General features: G+C 47.2%; 2 protein-coding genes across 2 annotated transcripts in view; one reads left to right on the top strand and one right to left on the bottom strand.

Moving 5' to 3' along the window:
- The first annotated feature begins 886 nt into the window (after nucleotides 1–886).
- Nucleotides 887–21,232, top strand: part of LOC149367623 (uncharacterized) — a 225,783-nt gene continuing 205,437 nt past the window's right edge. The window contains exon 1 of the mRNA XM_089556426.1: nucleotides 887–1,065. Coding sequence (XP_089412552.1) covers nucleotides 1,063–1,065 — 3 coding nt within the window. The 5' untranslated portion in view covers nucleotides 887–1,062. The remainder of the gene's footprint in view (nucleotides 1,066–21,232) is intronic.
- Nucleotides 8,379–21,232, bottom strand: part of LOC149367625 (uncharacterized) — a 71,972-nt gene continuing 59,118 nt past the window's right edge. The window contains exon 2 of the mRNA XM_089575485.1: nucleotides 8,379–9,324. Coding sequence (XP_089431611.1) covers nucleotides 8,379–9,324 — 946 coding nt within the window. The remainder of the gene's footprint in view (nucleotides 9,325–21,232) is intronic.

Raw genomic sequence — 21,232 nt, 5'->3', positions numbered from 1 at the left:
CGACGCCGAAGCAACGCCGTGCGCTCGATCATGATACTGAGTCGATTTAAAGACTGTACTGTCAGCTTAGCGTAGGTGCATTACAGAACTCAGCTTCGGAGGTATGCTCGCCGCTACTGCTTGCGGCGAAGTTCGCACAAAGTAGCCCAACTCGTTGCGGAAAGGCGGATAGACGAAAGCCTTCGCAAAAATGTTGACAACAAGCTCTATAGCTGCTCCAGTATACGAGTGGTTCACCTGCGATGCTTTCAGGTAAGCGTACAGACAGCATGTCGCAAAACAAGCGAACGAGAACCTCTTGACGACACGAGCAAACAATACGCGCTCGCAGCTTCGAACGCGCGTCCGTATGCGGTGGATTTCAAGAAAATAAACGAAGATGCAAGAACAACAAGTCTTGCGATGGCTCAGAGAGCAGCTACGGAGCTCATTTGAAGGTTTAACGCATGATATCGACCTCCAGGAACACGAAAAGTACTCAAAATGCACACGGAGTCTAACTCAATATGGCTGCCAGCGCGGCGCGCAGCTGTCGTCTGCTGCCTTCTCAGCAGCCCGCGGACTGCCATAGGCTAAAAACGAACGCGTTGCTATGGCGATGCAGGCAGGTGGGCGGAGCTTTCGGGCTGCCCGAGAAAAACAAATACCGGACTCGAGTCCGCAAGTAGTCCCGGACAGTCCGGGACTGAAAAACAAATGCGCCCAATCATGTCAACGATGGATGGATGGGTGGATAGATGGATAGCAGCGCCTCTTTTGATACGGGGTGGTGGCAATTGCCACCATGCTCAGCTTTTTTCTTTATTTTTGATCAACTGTGTTGTTAATTCTCGTTAACATTCGCCATCATCTTTCACTACGGTTTCCTACGCTTCTAACCTTATGTCGCAACTCTGCTTTTGAATCCCGCTCCCTAGTGGAGATCAATGAGCCGAACAGCAGAAGACACCTTAGTTTTTGTATGCATGTAGTAGCAGCAGGCGGTTGTGTTGAAGAGCCGCGATATACGAACGGAGGTTGGTAACCCGCGCGTGTCCAAGCCGCGTTCCGCAAGAGCTTTCGATGGTAAGCTGGCTGCGTATCTTCGTATTGGGCTCTTCTGTGCTGTCACGGAGCGATGTGGGTGTTGTTCCTTTCACGGTGCGGCCCGCCGTTGCTGCGTGTGCTGCCGCGTTCCTCTCTTCGACTGAAGTCGTGCGCAGACATTGGTATGGCGAACAGGGTGCGCCTTTCTTCATTGTGCCGCGTTTCTCAGCTGTTCAGGTAGCTCTGCCGCACGAGAGAAATCGAAGCCACTTAACTTCCGTGCCTGTTTCTGCATGTGGACCCCGGGTGGTCGAAATTAATCCCTCCAGTACGGTGCCTCACGCCGCGTTTCAGGTGTCGACCGAGAGTGAGATCTCCAGTTATTTCATTCTGTGGGCATTGGACGGTGGTCATGTGCAGAAAAGTAGAGGGGGCATAGCGCAGAAGCTTCAAGTTTCGCCACCAGCGGAAAAATCAGATCACTCGCGAAATGCAACCACATGACATGATTGTCACAAGGTGGAGGCCAGTGAGGTAAGCTGCAACAGTGATGGGACGGAGCTTAGAAACAGAAGGGCAGGGCAGTTTGTACAGTGCATGGTTACTCGTGTGCTTCTCGGTAGCAGCCCTGTTCAGGCTGTAAGTTTCAGTTCCGCATTAGTGGCAGTTTAAAGCAGAGTCGCCCATACTTATCAGTTTGTGTGCACCTCTTGGAGTGCAGAAGAGCCACTTGCTCACTCAGTGATCCAAGGAGTGCACTCACGCAAAAAAAAAAAAAAAGAAAGAAGCAGCAGATGTGCTGAGCAGGGTTGGAAGTTTTTCACCAGCTTTGTCCTTTTAATGTGCAGGCACAGTGCTTAATTCTGGATGACAGCAGTCTTTCTGGAGATATTGGCAATTTAGTTGCGCTTCCTGTAATCCCAAGCCTTCAACACATGGTAGAAAGTGCAGAGCACTGTCATCGAAGGAACGCACATTTCAGAGAGCCTTCACAACCACAGGCCCTTCAGGGTTTGCGCATTCCAGGAGTGAGGAAAACTGCTCCATAGGAGGAAAAATTCCAACTTCCCCTAATTGTGGCTTCTTTCGGGTCTTCTTATGTCCACATTGTTGGTCAGCACTATATTCGAGGTGTTTATTATACTTTTGATTTGTTCCTATCATATCAAGTTATGTAAACAAATCAAAACATTCTAGGCATTCAAGTGTTTGCAAAGCAAGGCAACGAAAGTGGACGCTCATAAGAGGCCTACTAGAGCTACGTCTTAAAGCACGGAGTCATCTGTTTCAAGAAAATAAATTCCTGCCTTAGTTTTGCATGCCTGACTCGCCATTTTATTACATCTGTGGAAATGTTGCATAACGTAGGCAAGATGTGATACTGTTCAGGCCGTGTCCACCCAGTTCCTTTAGGACTTGACAACTTGTGCGATGGGGCATTCTTTGATGGGTTTTGATCGTTCGCAGCCTGCATGGCACTGCCGTATACCTGGTAAAGCCAAGGTTGGTGTGAATCAAGGGTGAATGCACTAATAGTGTCCATTTTTCTTGTGTGTGCAACCTCCTTATATTGCACTCATTCACTGGACTCTCTCAGAGAAGGGGGATGAACCCACAGAAGACGACTGCAGTGGCAGCCTATCAAGGAGGGGTGGGGTCGCGGTTACTGACACTGTTCAAGTACGGGAGAGAGTTTGCCAGCACACAAACGAATTACGCCACAGCATAACAGCTTGTTCAAATTGTCATGTGGAATCTATTTGCATGCTTTGGTCATGTGGATTTTCTGTTCTCGCACATACAAGAATGATTTGGCCAGGGTGACTGTGTCTCACGGGTCGGGATGACCTTTGAATGTAATGCTTTGAATTGAAGTAATCCATGCAAATCAAGTTGACAAACTTTAGCCAAGCAACTAATTGCCATCAGGATAGTTTCGGCAAGTTCAGTTTAGCTGGCAAAGCCATGACTGAATCCATTGTTCTGTTTTTCGAAAGGCCAAACCTTGCTGTTGCTGTCACTGCATTCTTTCAGTTTTATTTATTGGTTCTTTTTTTAATAGATCTCATACAAAACTTGCTTACTTTAACATGGGATTTTAACATAGGGTTAAGTAAGCTGCCAATTTCACATTTGAAGGTGCATTTTTTAAATCTTTGTCTTTCCCCCCAATTCTTTCCCCAAATTCTGTACAGATGCGCACTGCGTCAATGTTGTTATTTGTTTGCTTACTTTGTGAATGCTTGGGCTGCTGTTTCTCTTTTCTATATTTACCTGCATTTATGCGCTGTGTTAATGTATCAACCCCCCCACTGCAATGCCAAATGGCGCTGTGGGTAAAAGATAAATAAATAAATAAATAAAATAAAGAGTACCATAGCTGTCTTTCAGCTGCACCGCACAGATTATCAGTGTGATATTTGGGCGCCTACGCAATTATAGGGACTAGTTTGCGAAGTAACTCTATGCCCAGCCCACAATCAACAGCCACCAAAGTGTTTTTATGCCTTGTTGTTCTTGCAAGCATGTTTTTTCTTTCTTTATTTGTACTTTGCAGCAGACTGTTTTTAAGACTAAATTCAGCAGGATTTGAAATTTTATCGCGTATATTTTAAGACTAAATTCAGCAGGATTTGAAATTTTATCGCGTATATTAGGCATTCATCCGTGAATAAATGCACCTTAACTGTTTTGTCGAGTCAGTCAGTTATGTAGTGCCATAAGAACAGGACAGGGCCCTGTGGTGTGCCTGAAGTTGCAGGCAGAATACCTGACCTTGCACCATTGCCTTCGACAAACTGCTTTCTATTCGTAAGATATACATAATTTTATCCATCGGATGACGTTGACTTCAACTCCAAAATTAATTTTTTCGAGTTCCAATTGTGAAACGCGGTCAAAGGCTTTTGGCAGGTCTAAACGTGTGGTGTCTATTTGGCTTTGGTCATCTATCACTTTTGCAAAGTCGTGTATTGTTTCAACAAGCTGTGTAACCATAGACAAACACCTTCCAAAACTTTTTATGTGAGTTGAAGGTATTAAAGCTTTAAAAAAGATCAAATATTTTTTTCATAGGATCATCATCAGCCTGACTACGCCCACTGCAGGGCAAAGGCCACTCCCACGTCTCTCCAATTAACCCTGTCCTTTGCCAGGATATGCTGCAAAATTTTACATGCTCAGGTGATCGATACTGGACTGTCATTTTCAACTGTGCGTTTGACACCGGATTTATGAATGGCACAACTCTTGCAATCAACCAATCATACAATGATCCTCTATGTGTAATTAATATATTTTTGAGACCCATTCAGTGTATGCCACCTGGGCTAACTGATTTTTTGGCATCTATGTTGAGCATAAGTGAAAAAATTCCTTCTGGCAAAAGAATGTCTTAAATGGCAAGCTTACTCAAGCGTTCAGCCAATAGTAAAACACAGAGTGGAAAATATTGCTCTACTTTTTTTTTTATTTGATACCTCAAAGGCCCCTGGTATGGGGCATTACATGAGGGATGGGCATGACAGTTGAACAATAATGGTCTTGATGGCGTTCTTAAAATGGATGGCATTGATGTGATGCACGGCGTCCTGTGGTAGATCATTCCAGTCCCGGGATGACGTGACGAAAAAAGATAGAGAATGAGCGACAGTTCTTGCGGTGGGGGCGTAGACGGCCTTATGGTGGTTAATACGGCTTGAGAGGGGATAAGCAGGCGATATGACCGATGCTCTTAAAGATGAATGATAAAACTTATGGAAGAGGCACAATCGGGAAATTTTTTGTCGCGTTTCAAGGCTGGGTAAGTTAGCTCTAGATTTTAAAGCAGACACACTAGTGTAGTATGAATAATCAGAATAAATGAAGCGGATACTTATCAGTATTAATAACATTGTCGGACTGTCAAGGCAGAAAGCTAGACTAGTTGGGGGTTCAACTGTGATGATGCTAAAATAATTAGCACTAGTCCTGTATGTTAGTACCCCTTTGTCTAATGAGCTAGTCTTTTTAATCAAACATTTCCAGAGTCAACAGTGTAGTTTGTGTTTGCATTTGACAAAGCAAGGTGATGTCAGAATTCCTTCTTAAACCAAACTGATGTCTGTGTTTCCCTCATGGCCTCCAGTTGCCCCTTTAACATCTGCGACATTTGAGCTTGGTTTCGTCTTTCTTTTGCATTTTACCTGTTGCTTAATTGGGTTCGCCCTTGTCTTGACAGATTGCTCAGGAACAAAACCCTTGAGGCAATAATGTACGACGATATCTTTTGTCAGTCGGCCCCTCCCCAAAACTGTAGAGATAATCTCACATCATCAGATCGCGAGAAGTCTTTAGCAAGGAGAGCTTGTCTCTTTCTGTTTGTCTGCCTCTTTCACACATGGAAAAATGAGTTTGTGGTCACTTAGCCCGTCGGGAATGTTATTTGCTGTTTCATTTCATTTCATTTCATTTTATTACCTTAAAGGCCCCTTAAAAGGGGTGTTACATAAGGGGTGGCAAGAGTAAAAGCACAAATTCACAATGACAGGAAAATTTCTACGTTATCAGTGAAAAGACTTGGGCAAGTGATGATGGCAACGTTGTTCGGAAGGCCGTTCCAGTCTGCGGCTGCACGAGGAAAGAAGGAATTAGAAAAAGTGACGGTGCGTGATCGTGGACGGGCAACTTGTAGACGATGGCTGGTGCGGTGAGATATGCGTGCGGGTGGAAGAATATAAGGTACGATGTGCATAGGGCTGTGGAAGAATTTGTGAAATAAAGACATGCTGGCAATGCGATGGCGGAGCGATAAGGGTGATAATCCGGATGCTGTTTTTAAGGACGAAACACTGATGTCATTAGAGTAGGATGAATGAATGAAACGAGCTGCGCGATTCTGAACAGATTCGAGGGCATTGATGAGATATGCTTGATGAGGATTCCAGATGGGCGATGCAAATTCTAGTTTGGACCTGACTAATGACTTGTAAGCTAATAATTTGACATGATGGGGAGCATGATGAAGATGGCGCTTTAGGAAACCTAATGTCTTGTTTGCTGACGATATTATATTAGTAACATGCAGGCTCCAAGAAAGATCGCTAGAGATAGTTATGCCTAGATACTTGTATGATTGAACTAGTTGTACGGGAACTTCAGATATTACGTAAGAGAAGGTTAAAGGATTACGCCGACGGCTAATGGACAAAAGATTACACTTACGTGGGTTAAGTTCCATTAGCCATTTATTACACCACTCCTGAACGGCATTAAGATCATTTTGAAGAGAAGATTGGTCAGCGGCGGTAAGAATAGCACGATAAAGTACACAGTCGTCAGCGAACATGCGTATGTTAGATGTTACATTTGAAGGCAGATCATTAATGTATATAAGAAACAGTAGTGGGCCAAGCACAGATCCCTGTGGGACGCCCGACGTTACTGGGAGTGAGTTAGAGTTCTTATTGTTAACGGAGACAAACTGCGAACGATTAGTCAAAAATTCTTCGATCCACTTCAAAATATGGGGGTGCAAATTTAATCGAGAAAGTTTTATCAGCAGGCGTTTATGGGGTACTTTATCAAATGCTTTGGCGAAATCTAGAAAAATGATATCAATCTGTAGATTAGAATCAAGGTTAGCATGCCGGTCATGAATGAATGTGGCAAGTTGGGTCTCGCAGGAGTAACCCCGGCGAAATCCGTGCTGAGCAGAATGGAAGAAGTTATTCGAATCAAGGAATGCCATGATGTGGGTATAGATGACGTGTTCCATGATTTTGCAGGGAATACTAGTTAGAGAGATGGGGCGGTAATTAAGCGGCGAGTTCTTGTTACCTGATTTGTAGACTGGAACGACCTTCCCTTTTTTCCAGTCTATGGGCAGTTGACCTGTGAAGAGTGACTGAGCGAATAACAAGCACAACAGAGATGAACATATATCTTTGGTATTAATCAGTATTTTAGCGTTGATATTGTCAATTCCAGCAGAGGATGATATTTTAATGTTTTCTATTAGTGACAAAATTCCTGCAGAAGAAAATATAAGAGGAGGCATAGTATCTTGAATAATTGGGGGGTTCGGAGGAAATGTCGGCTCTGTTTCATTAGTAAACACGGATGAAAAGGCTGTGTTGAACATGTTGGCGCATTCAGTTTCAGAGATATTTGCACCCGAAGCATCAGTGAGGGAAACAGTGCGTGTGTGCTGGGGGTTAATGACTTGCCAGAACCTACGGGGGTTAGTTGACAACATTTTAGGCAGATCGGAGTTAAAAAAGGTGCGTTTGGCTTCACGAATACTTGATAAATAAGTTTTTTCGGCTGCATAATATTTGTTCCAAGCGTTCTGACTAGGAAGCAACTTGGCTGATCGGAAAAGACGCTTCTTTTTATTTTCGAGACGTTTGAGTGTGTTTGTGAACCATGGGTTTTGAGGGTTATTTCGTATAATTATGTTTGGAATAAACCTGTCGACCAAATCTTCGATTTTTCTTTTAAACAAGGACCAGTTATCATGAATGGATCTTCGATGAAAGCTGGATTGAAATACTGGTAAAAATGCGCGAAGTTCATTATTTATTGCTGTGTAGTTTCCTTTATCGTACAGTCGGATAGTTCGTTTAGAAGTTACGCGTAAGGACGGTTTAATCGTGAAGCCGGCATGTATGACGTGGTGATCGCTGACGCCTGGTAGATACGTGACGGAATGAACGCATTCAGGATCATCCGTTAATATTAGGTCCAGGATATTAGCGCAGTCTTCAGTTACACGGGTTGGTTCGGATATAGTTTGAACGAGGTTAAAATTAAGGCAGACGTCTAGAAATTCATTAGCATCCTTATTACCTGTAGCGGTTAGATTATGCCAGTCAATGCTCGGAAAATTGAAATCTCCGAATAGGAGAGTGCAGGTGTTAGGGTGCTTAGATTTAATTTCATTTAATGCGTTATTAAGTTTTCGAGGGAAGTCTGGGTAGCTAGGAGGCCTGTAGCAAACGCCAATCACAACTGATTTAGGTGAAGCATGGCATAAAACCCATAATATTTCTATATCTGATGAAAGGTGAACAGCTGAGCATGATAGATTCCGAGCGGTTGCAATCAGTACCCCCCCCTCCCCTTCGGTCTGGGCGATCTTTGCGAAAAACACTGAAATTAGGCAAGTCAGCAAGGACTTCACTATCAGGAATATCACTGTTTAGCCACGTTTCCGTCAATACTAGTATGTTGCTAGCAGATGAAGTGACAATATGGGAAATAATGTCGCGCTTTGGCATGAAACTCCGCACGTTAGTAAAGATCGCTGACATTGAAAGTGCTTCTTGCTGGGCATGCTTCGAACGATCTGTTGATAGGTGCTGAGATGGTTGCTATTTCACTTCTTTTACTGTTTGTGATGATTCATCGAATATGTAGCATTTGGGACCAATGTGTAATGTTTTGAAGCGCAAAGAGAACTTATCGGATACTGATCTGGCAAAGGTTACAAGATGTTTGCGGGCGTTACAAACGGGAAGGGAGAAGTCTTCGCCAATACTGTAGTTAGTGCCTTTAAGCTTAGTTCCTAAAGAAAGGATGCTTTCTTTAGTTTTCGATGAGGTGAATTTAACGATGATTGGCCTGGTGCGATCAGTTGAGTGGCGCCCAAGGCGGTGAGCACGCTCGATTAGATTGGGTTCGATGGCAAAATCTAGTTGAGTGGAGCAATGACGAATGACTGTTTCTTCTAAGTCTGCATACGTTTCAGTGGGGTTAGTGTCAGGAATATTGTAAAATATGAGATTGTTACGGCGAGAGCGATTTTCTGCATCATCCATACGTGCTTCAAGTTTGTCGATCTTGCAGGTAAGTTTGGTGTTTAAAGTTTTCAGGGCGTCTATCTCAGAATGAATAGTGGAAAGTGTGGCGTAGTGTGATTCCAGGGTGTCCATGCGCTTGTTTAAGTCGGTCAAGGTTGTTTCGGTAGTTTTTAGTTGATCTTTAATGTCCTGTAGATCGGAAATTAATGTAGCTTGCCCGGTAGTTAGTTTCTGGAGCTCGGAAAGTATGCAATCGTAACGGTCGGGGCCTGGGTTAGATTCGACATCGCCTGACAATAGTAAAAGAAAACGGAGAACACGTGAACACTCGGCAACAATACTACAGCAGCACTGAGGGCTTGGCAGCTGCATTAAAAAGTAGTTACTGGTTTTTTTAGCAAATAGGGAAAACTTGTTACTAACCTGCATTGCGAAAAGCAGAGGATTAGTAGTCTGCGTTGACACACAGCTACCGAGCCCACAGAGCGGCGGCGATGATAGCATGGGCTTTATATGCCTGATAAAATTATCAGATGTTGATGTTCCTGGCGATGGGGCTGGCCACTGTTGGTCCGGGATGACGTACTCTGGCGGCGATGAGGGCAGTTGATGGGGTAGCAATGGTGATGGGGCAGGTGGATGAAAATAATCTTTTTCATGATACTTCACGGCGGCCGTAGACACTGATGAACAGGAGGCAGACGGTAGAGCGGCGAAAAGCAGTTTCAGGGCGAGGGTAAACACCTGCATTGCGAAAAGCAGAGGATTAGTAGTCTGCGTTGACACACAGCTACTGAGCCCACAGAGCGGCGGCGATGATAGCATGGGCTTTATATGCCTGATAAAATTATCAGATGTTGATGTTCCTGGCGATGGGGCTGGCCACTGTTGGTCCGGGATGACGTACTCTGGCGGCGATGAGGGCAGTTGATGGGGTAGCAATGGTGATGGGGCAGGTGGATGAAAATAATCTTTTTCATGATACTTCACGGCGGCCGTAGACACTGATGAACAGGAGGCAGACGGTAGAGCGGCGAAAAGCAGTTTCAGGGCGAGGGTAAACACCTGCATTGCGAAAAGCAGAGGATTAGTAGTCTGCGTTGACACACAGCTACTGAGCCCACAGAGCGGCGGCGATGATAGCATGGGCTTTATATGCCTGATAAAATTATCAGATGTTGATGTTCCTGGCGATGGGGCTGGCCACTGTTGGTCCGGGATGACGTACTCTGGCGGCGATGAGGGCAGTTGATGGGGTAGCAATGGTGATGGGGCAGGTGGATGAAAATAATCTTTTTCATGATACTTCACGGCGGCCGTAGACACTGATGAACAGGAGGCAGACGGTAGAGTGGCGAAAAGCAGTTTCAGGGCGAGGGTAAACACCTGCATTGCGAAAAGCAGAGGATTAGTAGTCTGCGTTGACACACAGCTACTGAGCCCACAGAGCGGCGGCGATGATAGCATGGGCTTTATATGCCTGATAAAATTATCAGATGTTGATGTTCCTGGCGATGGGGCTGGCCACTGTTGGTCCGGGATGACGTACTCTGGCGGCGATGAGGGCAGTTGATGGGGTAGCAATGGTGATGGGGCAGGTGGATGAAAATAATCTTTTTCATGATACTTCACGGCGGCCGTAGACACTGATGAACAGGAGGCAGACGGTAGAGCGGCGAAAAGCAGTTTCAGGGCGAGGGTAAACACCTGCATTGCGAAAAGCAGAGGATTAGTAGTCTGCGTTGACACACAGCTACCGAGCCCACAGAGCGGCGGCGATGATAGCATGGGCTTTATATGCCTGATAAAATTATCAGATGTTGATGTTCCTGGCGATGGGGCTGGCCACTGTTGGTCCGGGATGACGTACTCTGGCGGCGATGAGGGCAGTTGATGGGGTAGCAATGGTGATGGGGCAGGTGGATGAAAATAATCTTTTTCATGATACTTCACGGCGGCCGTAGACACTGATGAACAGGAGGCAGACGGTAGAGTGGCGAAAAGCAGTTTCAGGGCGAGGGTAAACACCTGCATTGCGAAAAGCAGAGGATTAGTAGTCTGCGTTGACACACAGCTACCGAGCCCACAGAGCGGCGGCGATGATAGCATGGGCTTTATATGCCTGATAAAATTATCAGATGTTGATGTTCCTGGCGATGGGGCTGGCCACTGTTGGTCCGGGATGACGTACTCTGGCGGCGATGAGGGCAGTTGATGGGGTAGCAATGGTGATGGGGCAGGTGGATGAAAATAATCTTTTTCATGATACTTCACGGCGGCCGTAGACACTGATGAACAGGAGGCAGACGGTAGAGCGGCGAAAAGCAGTTTCAGGGCGAGGGTAAACACCTGCATTGTGAAAAGCAGAGGATTAGTAGTCTGCGTTGACACACAGCTACCGAGCCCACAGAGCGGCGGCGATGATAGCATGGGCTTTATATGCCTGATAAAATTATCAGATGTTGATGTTCCTGGCGATGGGGCTGGCCACTGTTGGCCCGGAATGACGTACTCTGGCGGCGATGAGGGCAGTTGATGGGGTAGCAATGGTGATGGGGCAGGCGGATGAAAATAATCTTTTTCATGATACTTCACGGCAGCCGTAGGCACTGATGAACAGGAGGCAGACGGTAGAGCGGCGAAAAGCAGTTTCAGGGCGAGGGTAAACACCTGCATTGCGAAAAGCAGAGGATTAGTAGTCTGCGTTGACACACAGCTACCGAGCCCACAGAGCGGCGGCGATGATAGCATGGGCTTTATATGCCTGATAAAATTATCAGATGTTGATGTTCCTGGCGATGGGGCTGGCCACTGTTGGTCCGGGATGACGTACTCTGGCGGCGATGAGGGCAGTTGATGGGGTAGCAATGGTGATGGGGCAGGTGGATGAAAATAATCTTTTTCATGATACTTCACGGCGGCCGTAGGCACTGATGAACAGGAGGCAGACGGTAGAGCGGCGAAAAGCAGTTTCAGGGCGAGGGTAAACACCTGCATTGCGAAAAGCAGAGGATTAGTAGTCTGCGTTGACACACAGCTACCAAGCCCACAGAGCGGCGGCGATGATAGCATGGGCTTTATATGCCTGATAAAATTATCAGATGTTGATGTTCCTGGCGATGGGGCTGGCCACTGTTGGTCCGGGATGACGTACTCTGGCGGCGATGAGGGCAGTTGATGGGGTAGCAATGGTGATGGGGCAGGCGGATGAAAATAATCTTTTTCATGATACTTCACGGCGGCCGTAGGCACTGATGAACAGGAGGCAGACGGTAGAGCGGCGAAAAGCAGTTTCAGGGCGAGGGTAAACACCTGCATTGCGAAAAGCAGAGGATTAGTAGTCTGCGTTGACACACAGCTACCGAGCCCACAGAGCGGCGGCGATGATAGCATGGGCTTTATATGCCTGATAAAATTATCAGATGTTGATGTTCCTGGCGATGGGGCTGGCCACTGTTGGTCCGGGATGGCGTACTCTGGCGGCGATGAGGGCAGTTGATGGGGTAGCAATGGTGATGGGGCAGGCGGATGAAAATAATCTTTTTCATGATACTTCACGGCGGCCGTAGACACTGATGAACAGGAGGCAAACGGTAGAGCGGCGAAAAGCAGTTTCAGGGCGAGGGTAAACACCTGCATTGCGAAAAGCAGAGGATTAGTAGTCTGCGTTGACACACAGCTACCGAGCCCACAGAGCGGCGGCGATGATAGCATGGGCTTTATATGCCTGATAAAATTATCAGATGTTGATGTTCCTGGCGATGGGGCTGGCCACTGTTGGTCCGGGATGGCGTACTCTGGCGGCGATGAGGGCAGTTGATGGGGTAGCAATGGTGATGGGGCAGGCGGATGAAAATAATCTTTTTCATGATACTTCACGGCGGCCGTAGACACTGATGAACAGGAGGCAGACGGTAGAGTGGCGAAAAGCAGTTTCAGGGCGAGGGTAAACACCTGCATTGCGAAAAGCAGAGGATTAGTAGTCTGCGTTGACACACAGCTACTGAGCCCACAGAGCGGCGGCGATGATAGCATGGGCTTTATATGCCTGATAAAATTATCAGATGTTGATGTTCCTGGCGATGGGGCTGGCCACTGTTGGTCCGGGATGGCGTACTCTGGCGGCGATGAGGGCAGTTGATGGGGTAGCAATGGTGATGGGGCAGGCGGATGAAAATAATCTTTTTCATGATACTTCACGGCGGCCGTAGGCACTGATGAACAGGAGGCAGACGGTAGAGCGGCGAAAAGCAGTTTCAGGGCGAGGGTAAACACCTGCGTTGCGAAAAGCAGAGGATTAGTAGTCTGCGTTGACACACAGCTACCGAGCCCACAGAGCGGCGGCGATGATAGCATGGGCTTTATATGCCTGATAAAATTATCAGATGTTGATGTTCCTGGCGATGGGGCTGGCCACTGTTGGTCCGGGATGGCGTACTCTGGCGGCGATGAGGGCAGTTGATGGGGTAGCAATGGTGATGGGGCAGGTGGATGAAAATAATCTTTTTCATGATACTTCACGGCGGCCGTAGGCACTGATGAACAGGAGGCAGACGGTAGAGCGGCGAAAAGCAGTTTCAGGGCGAGGGTAAACACCTGCATTGCGAAAAGCAGAGGATTAGTAGTCTGCGTTGACACACAGCTACCGAGCCCACAGAGCGGCGGCGATGATAGCATGGGCTTTATATGCCTGATAAAATTATCAGATGTTGATGTTCCTGGCGATGGGGCTGGCCACTGTTGGTCCGGGATGGCGTACTCTGGCGGCGATGAGGGCAGTTGATGGGGTAGCAATGGTGATGGGGCAGGCGGATGAAAATAATCTTTTTCATGATACTTCACGGCGGCCGTAGGCACTGATGAACAGGAGGCAGACGGCAGAGCAGCGAAAAGCAGTTTCAGGGCGAGGGTAAACACCTGCATTGCGAAAAGCAGAGGATTAGTAGTCTGCGTTGACACGCAGCTACCGAGCCCACCATGAAAACCAGGTCAAACAAGGCATGTGTGGTTGTTCCAGTCCACCTTCATTTGCTAATTAGGTAAGGTTGTAACTGAATGCAGCTTCGCTGTGCTAGAAAGACACACTTTCTATGTTTCAGGTTTATTCCACTGTATGCCCAGTAGATTAAAATCTCCTGTTAGCAAGCAAGAACACAATTGCAAAGGCATTCTTGCATTAATTCTAGAAACTCTTTGGGAGCATTTGGGGGTCTGTAAACTGCTCCTGTTATGTAGGACGCACCGCAGTGCATAATTTTGCACCATATACTCTCATTGTTGGGGCTCCCTTCCACCACTGGGAATTATTTATTGTGTAGGAGACATTATCTCGCAGTCCCTTATTCTGGTCGTTTCTGTCACTATAGCAGGGTTGAAATCAGTAAGAAGCTGTCTTATTTATGAATGCATAAATATTTTCCAGGTTCAAGTTGAGCATTGTCACACACTGTTGGTCGCTTGCTTCCTGCCAGCCTGGTTTTGACTCATCCCTGACATGGTGTGACGTGCTTAGTATGCACGGGGATTTATTTACAGAGGGATCGATCAAAGCAGGAGCCTTTTCGCTGCAGCCAGGCAACAGAGCAAATCTTCCAAGACATTGCAATCACTGCAAAGACTGCACCCCTCTGTTCCATAATGTCAAAATCATTGGCCGCGGCAAAACGCAGATAGAACGAGAAATCTTAGAAGCCTTCAAAATCAAGCAGTTAGGAACGGAATGCGTCAGCGACAGCTCTGTTAGGTTCACGGCAAAAGAGTACACTTTCATGAATGGGACATAGGTTGCCACATGCAATCTTCGCTCGCTTAATCAGTTTGTGTTTGCTGTTTTGATAGCATTTGTGGTGCTCTCGTGCATGTGCGCCCTGTTCTGATGTTGGCGATCCACCAAGTAAAGATTTTTCAGTTGTGTTTCCAGCGTTGTCCTGTGTACTTCTCCTCCTTGTGAATGCGTCCTTTTCGCTGGTTTTCTGCGTACCATGCACCAACTTGCCCAACAAGCTAAGCTTCTTCAATACTATTGTAAATACATTTTTCAACTAGTAGTACTTCAGAACTGAGGATATTTTGCTGGGCTTGTTGGTGTGTTTGATATTGTGGAAAGAACAAGCACCATACAGATGAACACAAGAAAGACATGGACAAGTGCTTACTCTCAACTGACTGTTTTTTTTTTTTAGTGAAACATTTGCATTGCATGGATGCGAAGAAAGAGCTGCACAAGCGAGACGCGGATGCAGAAATGGCAAAGACACGTGTGTATTTATGTCTGTCTTTGCCCCTTTGCCATCGATGTCTCTTTCGTGTAGTTCTTTCTTCGCATCTGTAATGGACCAACTAGTCCGACAAGTTCTACTGAAACAATATATCGGCACACAGTGGCGGAGCTAATCAGCCGCAGTAAACGTCATATGGCATAGAGGGCCAAAAAGCGATATGCATACATATACATACATACATACATCTTTATTAACTCTCACAAGGTTACATTAGTAACGGAGGAGAGAGGACGCAAGGCAAAAAGCTGCGTTGGTGCAGCTTGAGGGCCACCCTGCGCCCTCTGCCGGTGGTATCGCCTGGCAGCTAATCACAACAGCAGTGGAAGAGCGCACTCACAAGTGTAGTGTTTGTAATCGGCATCTAGCCGAATGTTGGCACTCTGTTGGCCACTATGAGAGAATAAAACATGGCGGCTTAAGTAACAGGCTCGCTTTATCAGTCCCTCGCCCAATCTAATCAATTGGACCCCATCACAGTCTTCGGGAACACTAAGATGGTGTAAGAAGTGCTCTTTTATCTCTTGTGAGTACCACTACATCAAGAGTCAATCCGTCGAATCACCCGTCAGCAACAAGCGGCTACCGGCAATGGTAACTATGGCACATGTGCTCCCTGCCTTCCCGAGTTTTGACCTTCGCGCTACCGACGACAACAATATTGGTCACGAATGGACGAAGTGGATAGAAAGGTTCGAAAACTTTCTTCTAGCTTGCGATATCTCGGCAGATGCACGCAAGAAGGCGCTCCTCCTGCACTACGTCAGTGAAGAAGTCTACGTCATATATCGCTCGCTCCCCGACAATGCTGCGCAAGGTGCGACGGCTACAAGCACGACCCAAACTACGCAGAGTACATCGACGCCGGAATACGATGCCTGAAGTCAAGAACCAAATCATTCTCGCCAGAACGTCGTCTCGCCTCCGAAAGTATGCCATGCTTGATTCCCTCAACGTTACCAGACTTACTTAAGCAAGGAAGCATGCTCGAGGATGTCGAACGGAATGTGTCCGAAATCGAAAAGCACGTCGATAACAACGCGGCGGTGTTCACAGTGCACAAGGAAGGACAACACCATGGCCAACACCAAAGAAATGAACGACAGATGCCACGGCAGGCCTACACACCGCAACGACCTCGTGTCTTGTCAGCAGATTGTCGCAACTGTGGCGGCAAGTGGCCTCACCAAGGCGGTCGATCCTGTTGTGCTGCATGGGGCAAGACCTGCAAGGCATGTAACAAGTTTGGTCATTTTGCACGGTTCTGTCGCTCAACCAGGAGAACTGTACATGCAGTGGACTATGACAATGACTCAAACCCACAGTTAGCCTGCAGTAAGAAGAGTTCAAGTACTAGAGAGCCTGCAGCCACCTGTGACACCAGTCCAAGCAGCGACGAGTACATTTTTGTTGCCATGGCTTTCCCTCAAGCAAGTTCATCTCCAAAGGCTGTTGTCACTGTCCACAATGTGCCAGTCACTTTCGTAATCGACACAGGTGCTACAGTGTCAGTTGTTGGTGAAAATGACTTCAAGAGCTGTCGCCTAAATGTGAATCTCCAAGAAACATCCATCAAAGTGTTCCCATACAAATCAATGTCTCCACTTCAACTTTTGGGCAAAATCTCTGTTACAATGAGATACAAAGATAAGTGCATTGAAGACGACATTTTTGTCATTCCAGGAAACTGTGCACCACTCTTAAGCTTCACAGCAGCAACCAACTTGGGGCTTGTCCATATCACGTACAAAGTTTCTGACAATCCAGGTGACAAGTCAATCGTGGAAGCATTCCCCAAATTGTTAGGAGAAGGTAAGTGACGCCAACCAAGTAAAATACAGGAAAAACACGACGTTTCGGGACCGGCTCGGCCCCTTCTTCACGGTGTGACTACGGGCGAGCGCAGCTTGGCTTTTTAAGCCCCTGTGTGGAGGACCTGCGGGTCAATGGCCGCAGCCCATGGACGTAGGATGAGGGGAGAGTCCCCAGGGAACGATTAACATTCTCTCGTGTTTGCTGTATGTGCCACGACTCGAGTAGAAGCCTCCTGCGTGGGTTAGCTTCCGTTTCCAATACAATGGTGCTGTCGAAGTCAATTGGGTGGTCACACCCTTCACAGTGTTCGGCCACGGCGCTGCGTTGACGATTCATGTGACGGACGTCCGCTTTGTGTTGGTTCATCCTTTCCGCGAAGTTCTTCGTTTCCCCTATGTACGACGCCGGGCAGACGGAACACGGAATTTTGTACACGACGCCCTGGGCCTTTTCTCTGGGCTGCCGGTTTTTTGGGCGGGGGAGAAGGCGACCGATAGTGCTGGTCGGTTTGTGCGTTGTCAGCACCCCTTCTTTTCCGAGAATGCGACCGAGCGTCTCGCTCACGCCTCTCACGTAGGGGACGCAAACACGTTTCCGCTTCTGGCATGCGTCTGAGGAAATAATAGACCGGATTTTGTTTTGCCTTTCTTGTTTCCTGATAATGCGCCGGATGAATGAGCTTGGGTAGCCGTTCTTTTGGAGGTCAGAAATGACTCGGTTCTTCTCCTTCCTTTTTTCTTCACTTGAGGAACATATGGAGTCGGCTCTCTTCAGTAATGACGTCACGACAGATGCTTTGTGCGGGATGGGATGGTTCGAATCGAAATGTAGGTACCGTCCTGTGTGGGTTGGCTTCCTGTGCACCGAGGACTGCAGGCCTTTGTCGTGCCTTGTAAGTAGGACATCCAGAAAAGGCAGGCTGCCCTGCTGTTCATGCTCAACAGTAAATTGTATGGCCGGTTCAACTGAATTTAGATGACTCTGGAGGTTTTCTATCTCTGAGGTTTTCACCACACAAAAGCAGTCGTCTACATAACGGAGGAATAACTTTGGCTTGGGATTAAAGGAGGAGAGGGCCCGGCTTTCGACGTCTTCCATGGTTAGGTTAGCCACTGTGACTGAAATTGATGCCCCCATAGCAGTTCCGGTTGTTTGCTTGAAAAATTCTCCGTTGTAGGTGAAAAAGGTACTGCGCAGACAGAGGTCGAGAAGGCGACATACCTCATCGACGTTGAGTGGAGTTCTCTCGTGCAGCGTTTGGTCGTTTTCGAGTGCGCGGCGAGCAACGGACACAGCAAGGGGAACCGGTACGCAGGTAAATAGCGACACCACGTCAAACGAGACTAGGCTTTCGTCTTCCTCCACGGTAAGGTTCGAGACAAGTTGGACGAAATGCCGCGAATTCTGTACATGCGTGGGTGTTCTGCCGGCGAGCGGCGCCAGTACCTTGTGCAGGTAGTCAGAGAGACGTCGCAGAGGAGACAGGGTGAAGTCTACAGTTGGCCGAAGGGGGACGCCAGGTTTGTGAGTTTTGTGGTTTGTGAGGTTTGTGAGGTTTGTGGCGTCACTTACCTTCTCCTAACATTAAATTTCCCAACCAGACAGACTTCTGTCGAATGTTTTCTTTTGATTCCCCAAATTGTTTAGTGGAGTTGGAAAACTCAGAAATCAGCACATCCACCTTTGTGTGAACGCCACAGTCCCACCTGTTGCACAACCACACAGGCGTATTCCGTTTGCCTTACGTGACGCCACAGAAAAAGAACTTAAACGCCTCCTGTCAGAAGACATCATAGAGCCAGCCATCGGACCTACACCGTGGGTGTCCCCTGTGGTTATTGTGCCGAAACCACATCAGCCTGATGAAATTCGAATGTGCATTGACATGCGTGTTGTGAACAGTGCCATTCAACGTGAACGACATTTGTGTCCAACAGTGGGTGACATCATTGTTGCCTTGAATGGAGCAACAGTATTCTCCAACCTTGACCTGAAGATTGGATATCATCAGTTGGAACTTGACACTTCAAGGCAGCTGACAACTTCCTCAACACATGTTGGCTTGTTTCGCTACAAACGTCTCAACTTTGGCATCAGCAGTGCGGTTGAAATCTTTCAAAACACCATCCGCCAAGTGCTCAATGGCATCCCCAATGTCCTGAATGTTAGTGACGACATCCTTGTTTTTGGACAAACAAAACCAGAGCATGACGCCTCACTGAAAGCAGTTCTGCAGCGACTCCAAGAAGCTGGACTGACACTCAACGAGAAAGAGTGTCACTTTCATCAACGAGAACTGAACTTCTTTGGACTTATTTTCTCAGCTGACGGCGTTCGTCCTGATCCCAAGAAGATAGCAGCCTTCCTACAAATTAAAACACCAGAGCCACTGCAAGAAGTGAAGAGCCTGCTAGGCATGATCAACTATTCGGGCAGATTCCTGAGAAATCTAGCCGATGTCACACAGCCATTACGTGAACTGACATTGAAGAATGTTGCATGGGAGTGGACAGAACGACAGCAGAATGCTTTTGAGAGCTTAAAGCAAGCCATGTCAGATGCATCCACCCTTGCTTACTTTGACCCATCCAAGCCGACAGAACTGGTAGTAGATGCAAGTCCACATGGACTGGGTGCTATCCTCACACAACGTGTCGGTGAACACATTGCAGTGATAGCCTATGCAAGTAGAGCGCTCACACCTGTTGAAAGCCGCTACTCCCAAATAGAACGCGAAATGCTCGCAGCTGTATGGTTAATGGAACACTTTCGCCTTTATCTTTGTGGAATTCGCTTTCTTTTGCTCACTGATCACAAGCCTTTAGTGAGCATACTGTGAAACCCAAGATCATCACCATCTGCCCGCATTGAGCGCCTCGCTCTACGCATTCCACAGTACAAGTTTGATGTGCAGCACACCGCAGGAAGTAGCAACCCTTCCGATTACCTTTCCAGGCATCCGGTTCCTGAGATGAAAATACATGCCCGCATCGACAAAGTACCCAACGAGTATGTTAACTTCATCCAGTGCCACAGCATACCAAATGCCTTCTCAGTTCAAGAAGTGGCTCAAGCAACTAAAGCAGACCAGCAGCTACAATTACTTGTCAGTGCTATCCAGCACCCGACACCTAGCAGCTGGGTCTCAGTTGAACTGAAGCCATTTGCATCCATGAAGAATGAACTAACAACAACACCTGAGGGTATCGTCCTTCGAGGAACGCGCCTAGTTCTTCCCACTAGCCTGCAGAAGCAAGCAGTACTGCTCGCCCACAAAGGTCATCAAGGGATCGTCAAAACAAAACAAATGCTGAGAGAAAAGTTTGGTTTCCAGGCATGGATAAACTAGTGCACACTTTGATTAAAAGCTGCCTACCATGTCAAGCAGTCGTTCCCCAAGCAAAGCAAGAACCACTTGCCATCACTGAACCACGCAATGGTCCCTGGGAGGAAGTTTCGGTTGACTTTTGTGGTCCGTTCCCAGATGGAAAGTACGCTATGGTGGTAATAGATGACTTCTCGCGATACCCAGTAGTACAAGTCACACATTCCACAAGTGCGAACAATGTGCTCCCCTTGTTGCGACTAGTGTTTTGCCAGTTTGGAATCCCTGCACAGGTAAAAACTGACAATGGACCACCATTCCAAGGCAGAGAGTTTGCTGCACTCTCGAAAGAGTTAGGATTTCGACATCATCGGATCACACATTTGTGGCCTCAAGCTAATGGTGAAGCAGAACAGTTCATGAGAACATTGAAAAAGCAGGTTCACGCAAGTCAGCTTGAGAACACAGATTGGAAAGTAGAGCTTGACACTTTCCTGATGTCATATAGATCTTCCAGACACCTTACAACAGGAAGATCACCATATGAACTGCTGTTTGGCAGACCAATGAGGAATCTTCTGCCGTGCTACACGGAAGCTCCTTCGCACAATGAAGACTTAACAAGGTTGCAAACAACCGTGCTCGAGAAAAAGGCATACAACAAACATCATGCTGACGCACGAAGACATACTCAACCATATCGCTTCTGTATCGGCCAACGAGTCTTGTGCAAGCAAGAGAGACGCGACAGGTTCACTCCATACTATGATCCAGACCCTTATACCATTGTAAGCATTCATGGATCACAAATCAAGGCATCGAGAGGAAACAGAGTAATAACGCGCAACTTAAGTTTTTTCAAAGATGTCTCCGGCCTCAAACAAGCATCAGCCACAACACAGCTCGACCGTGATGACATCATATATCCACCTGCACCTCCTATATTGCACCCGCTTACACCACCTGCATTGCACCAGAGTTCTGCAACACGGCGCTATCCACAGAGA

The sequence above is a fragment of the Amblyomma mixtum genome, chromosome 1 (assembly GCF_055824585.1).
Source record: "Amblyomma mixtum isolate Tamu chromosome 1, ASM5582458v1, whole genome shotgun sequence".
In the NCBI taxonomy this organism is placed as follows: domain Eukaryota; kingdom Metazoa; phylum Arthropoda; class Arachnida; order Ixodida; family Ixodidae; genus Amblyomma; species Amblyomma mixtum.
Note: the sequence above shows the minus strand (reverse complement) of the source record. Positions and strands in the feature narration are given on the sequence as shown.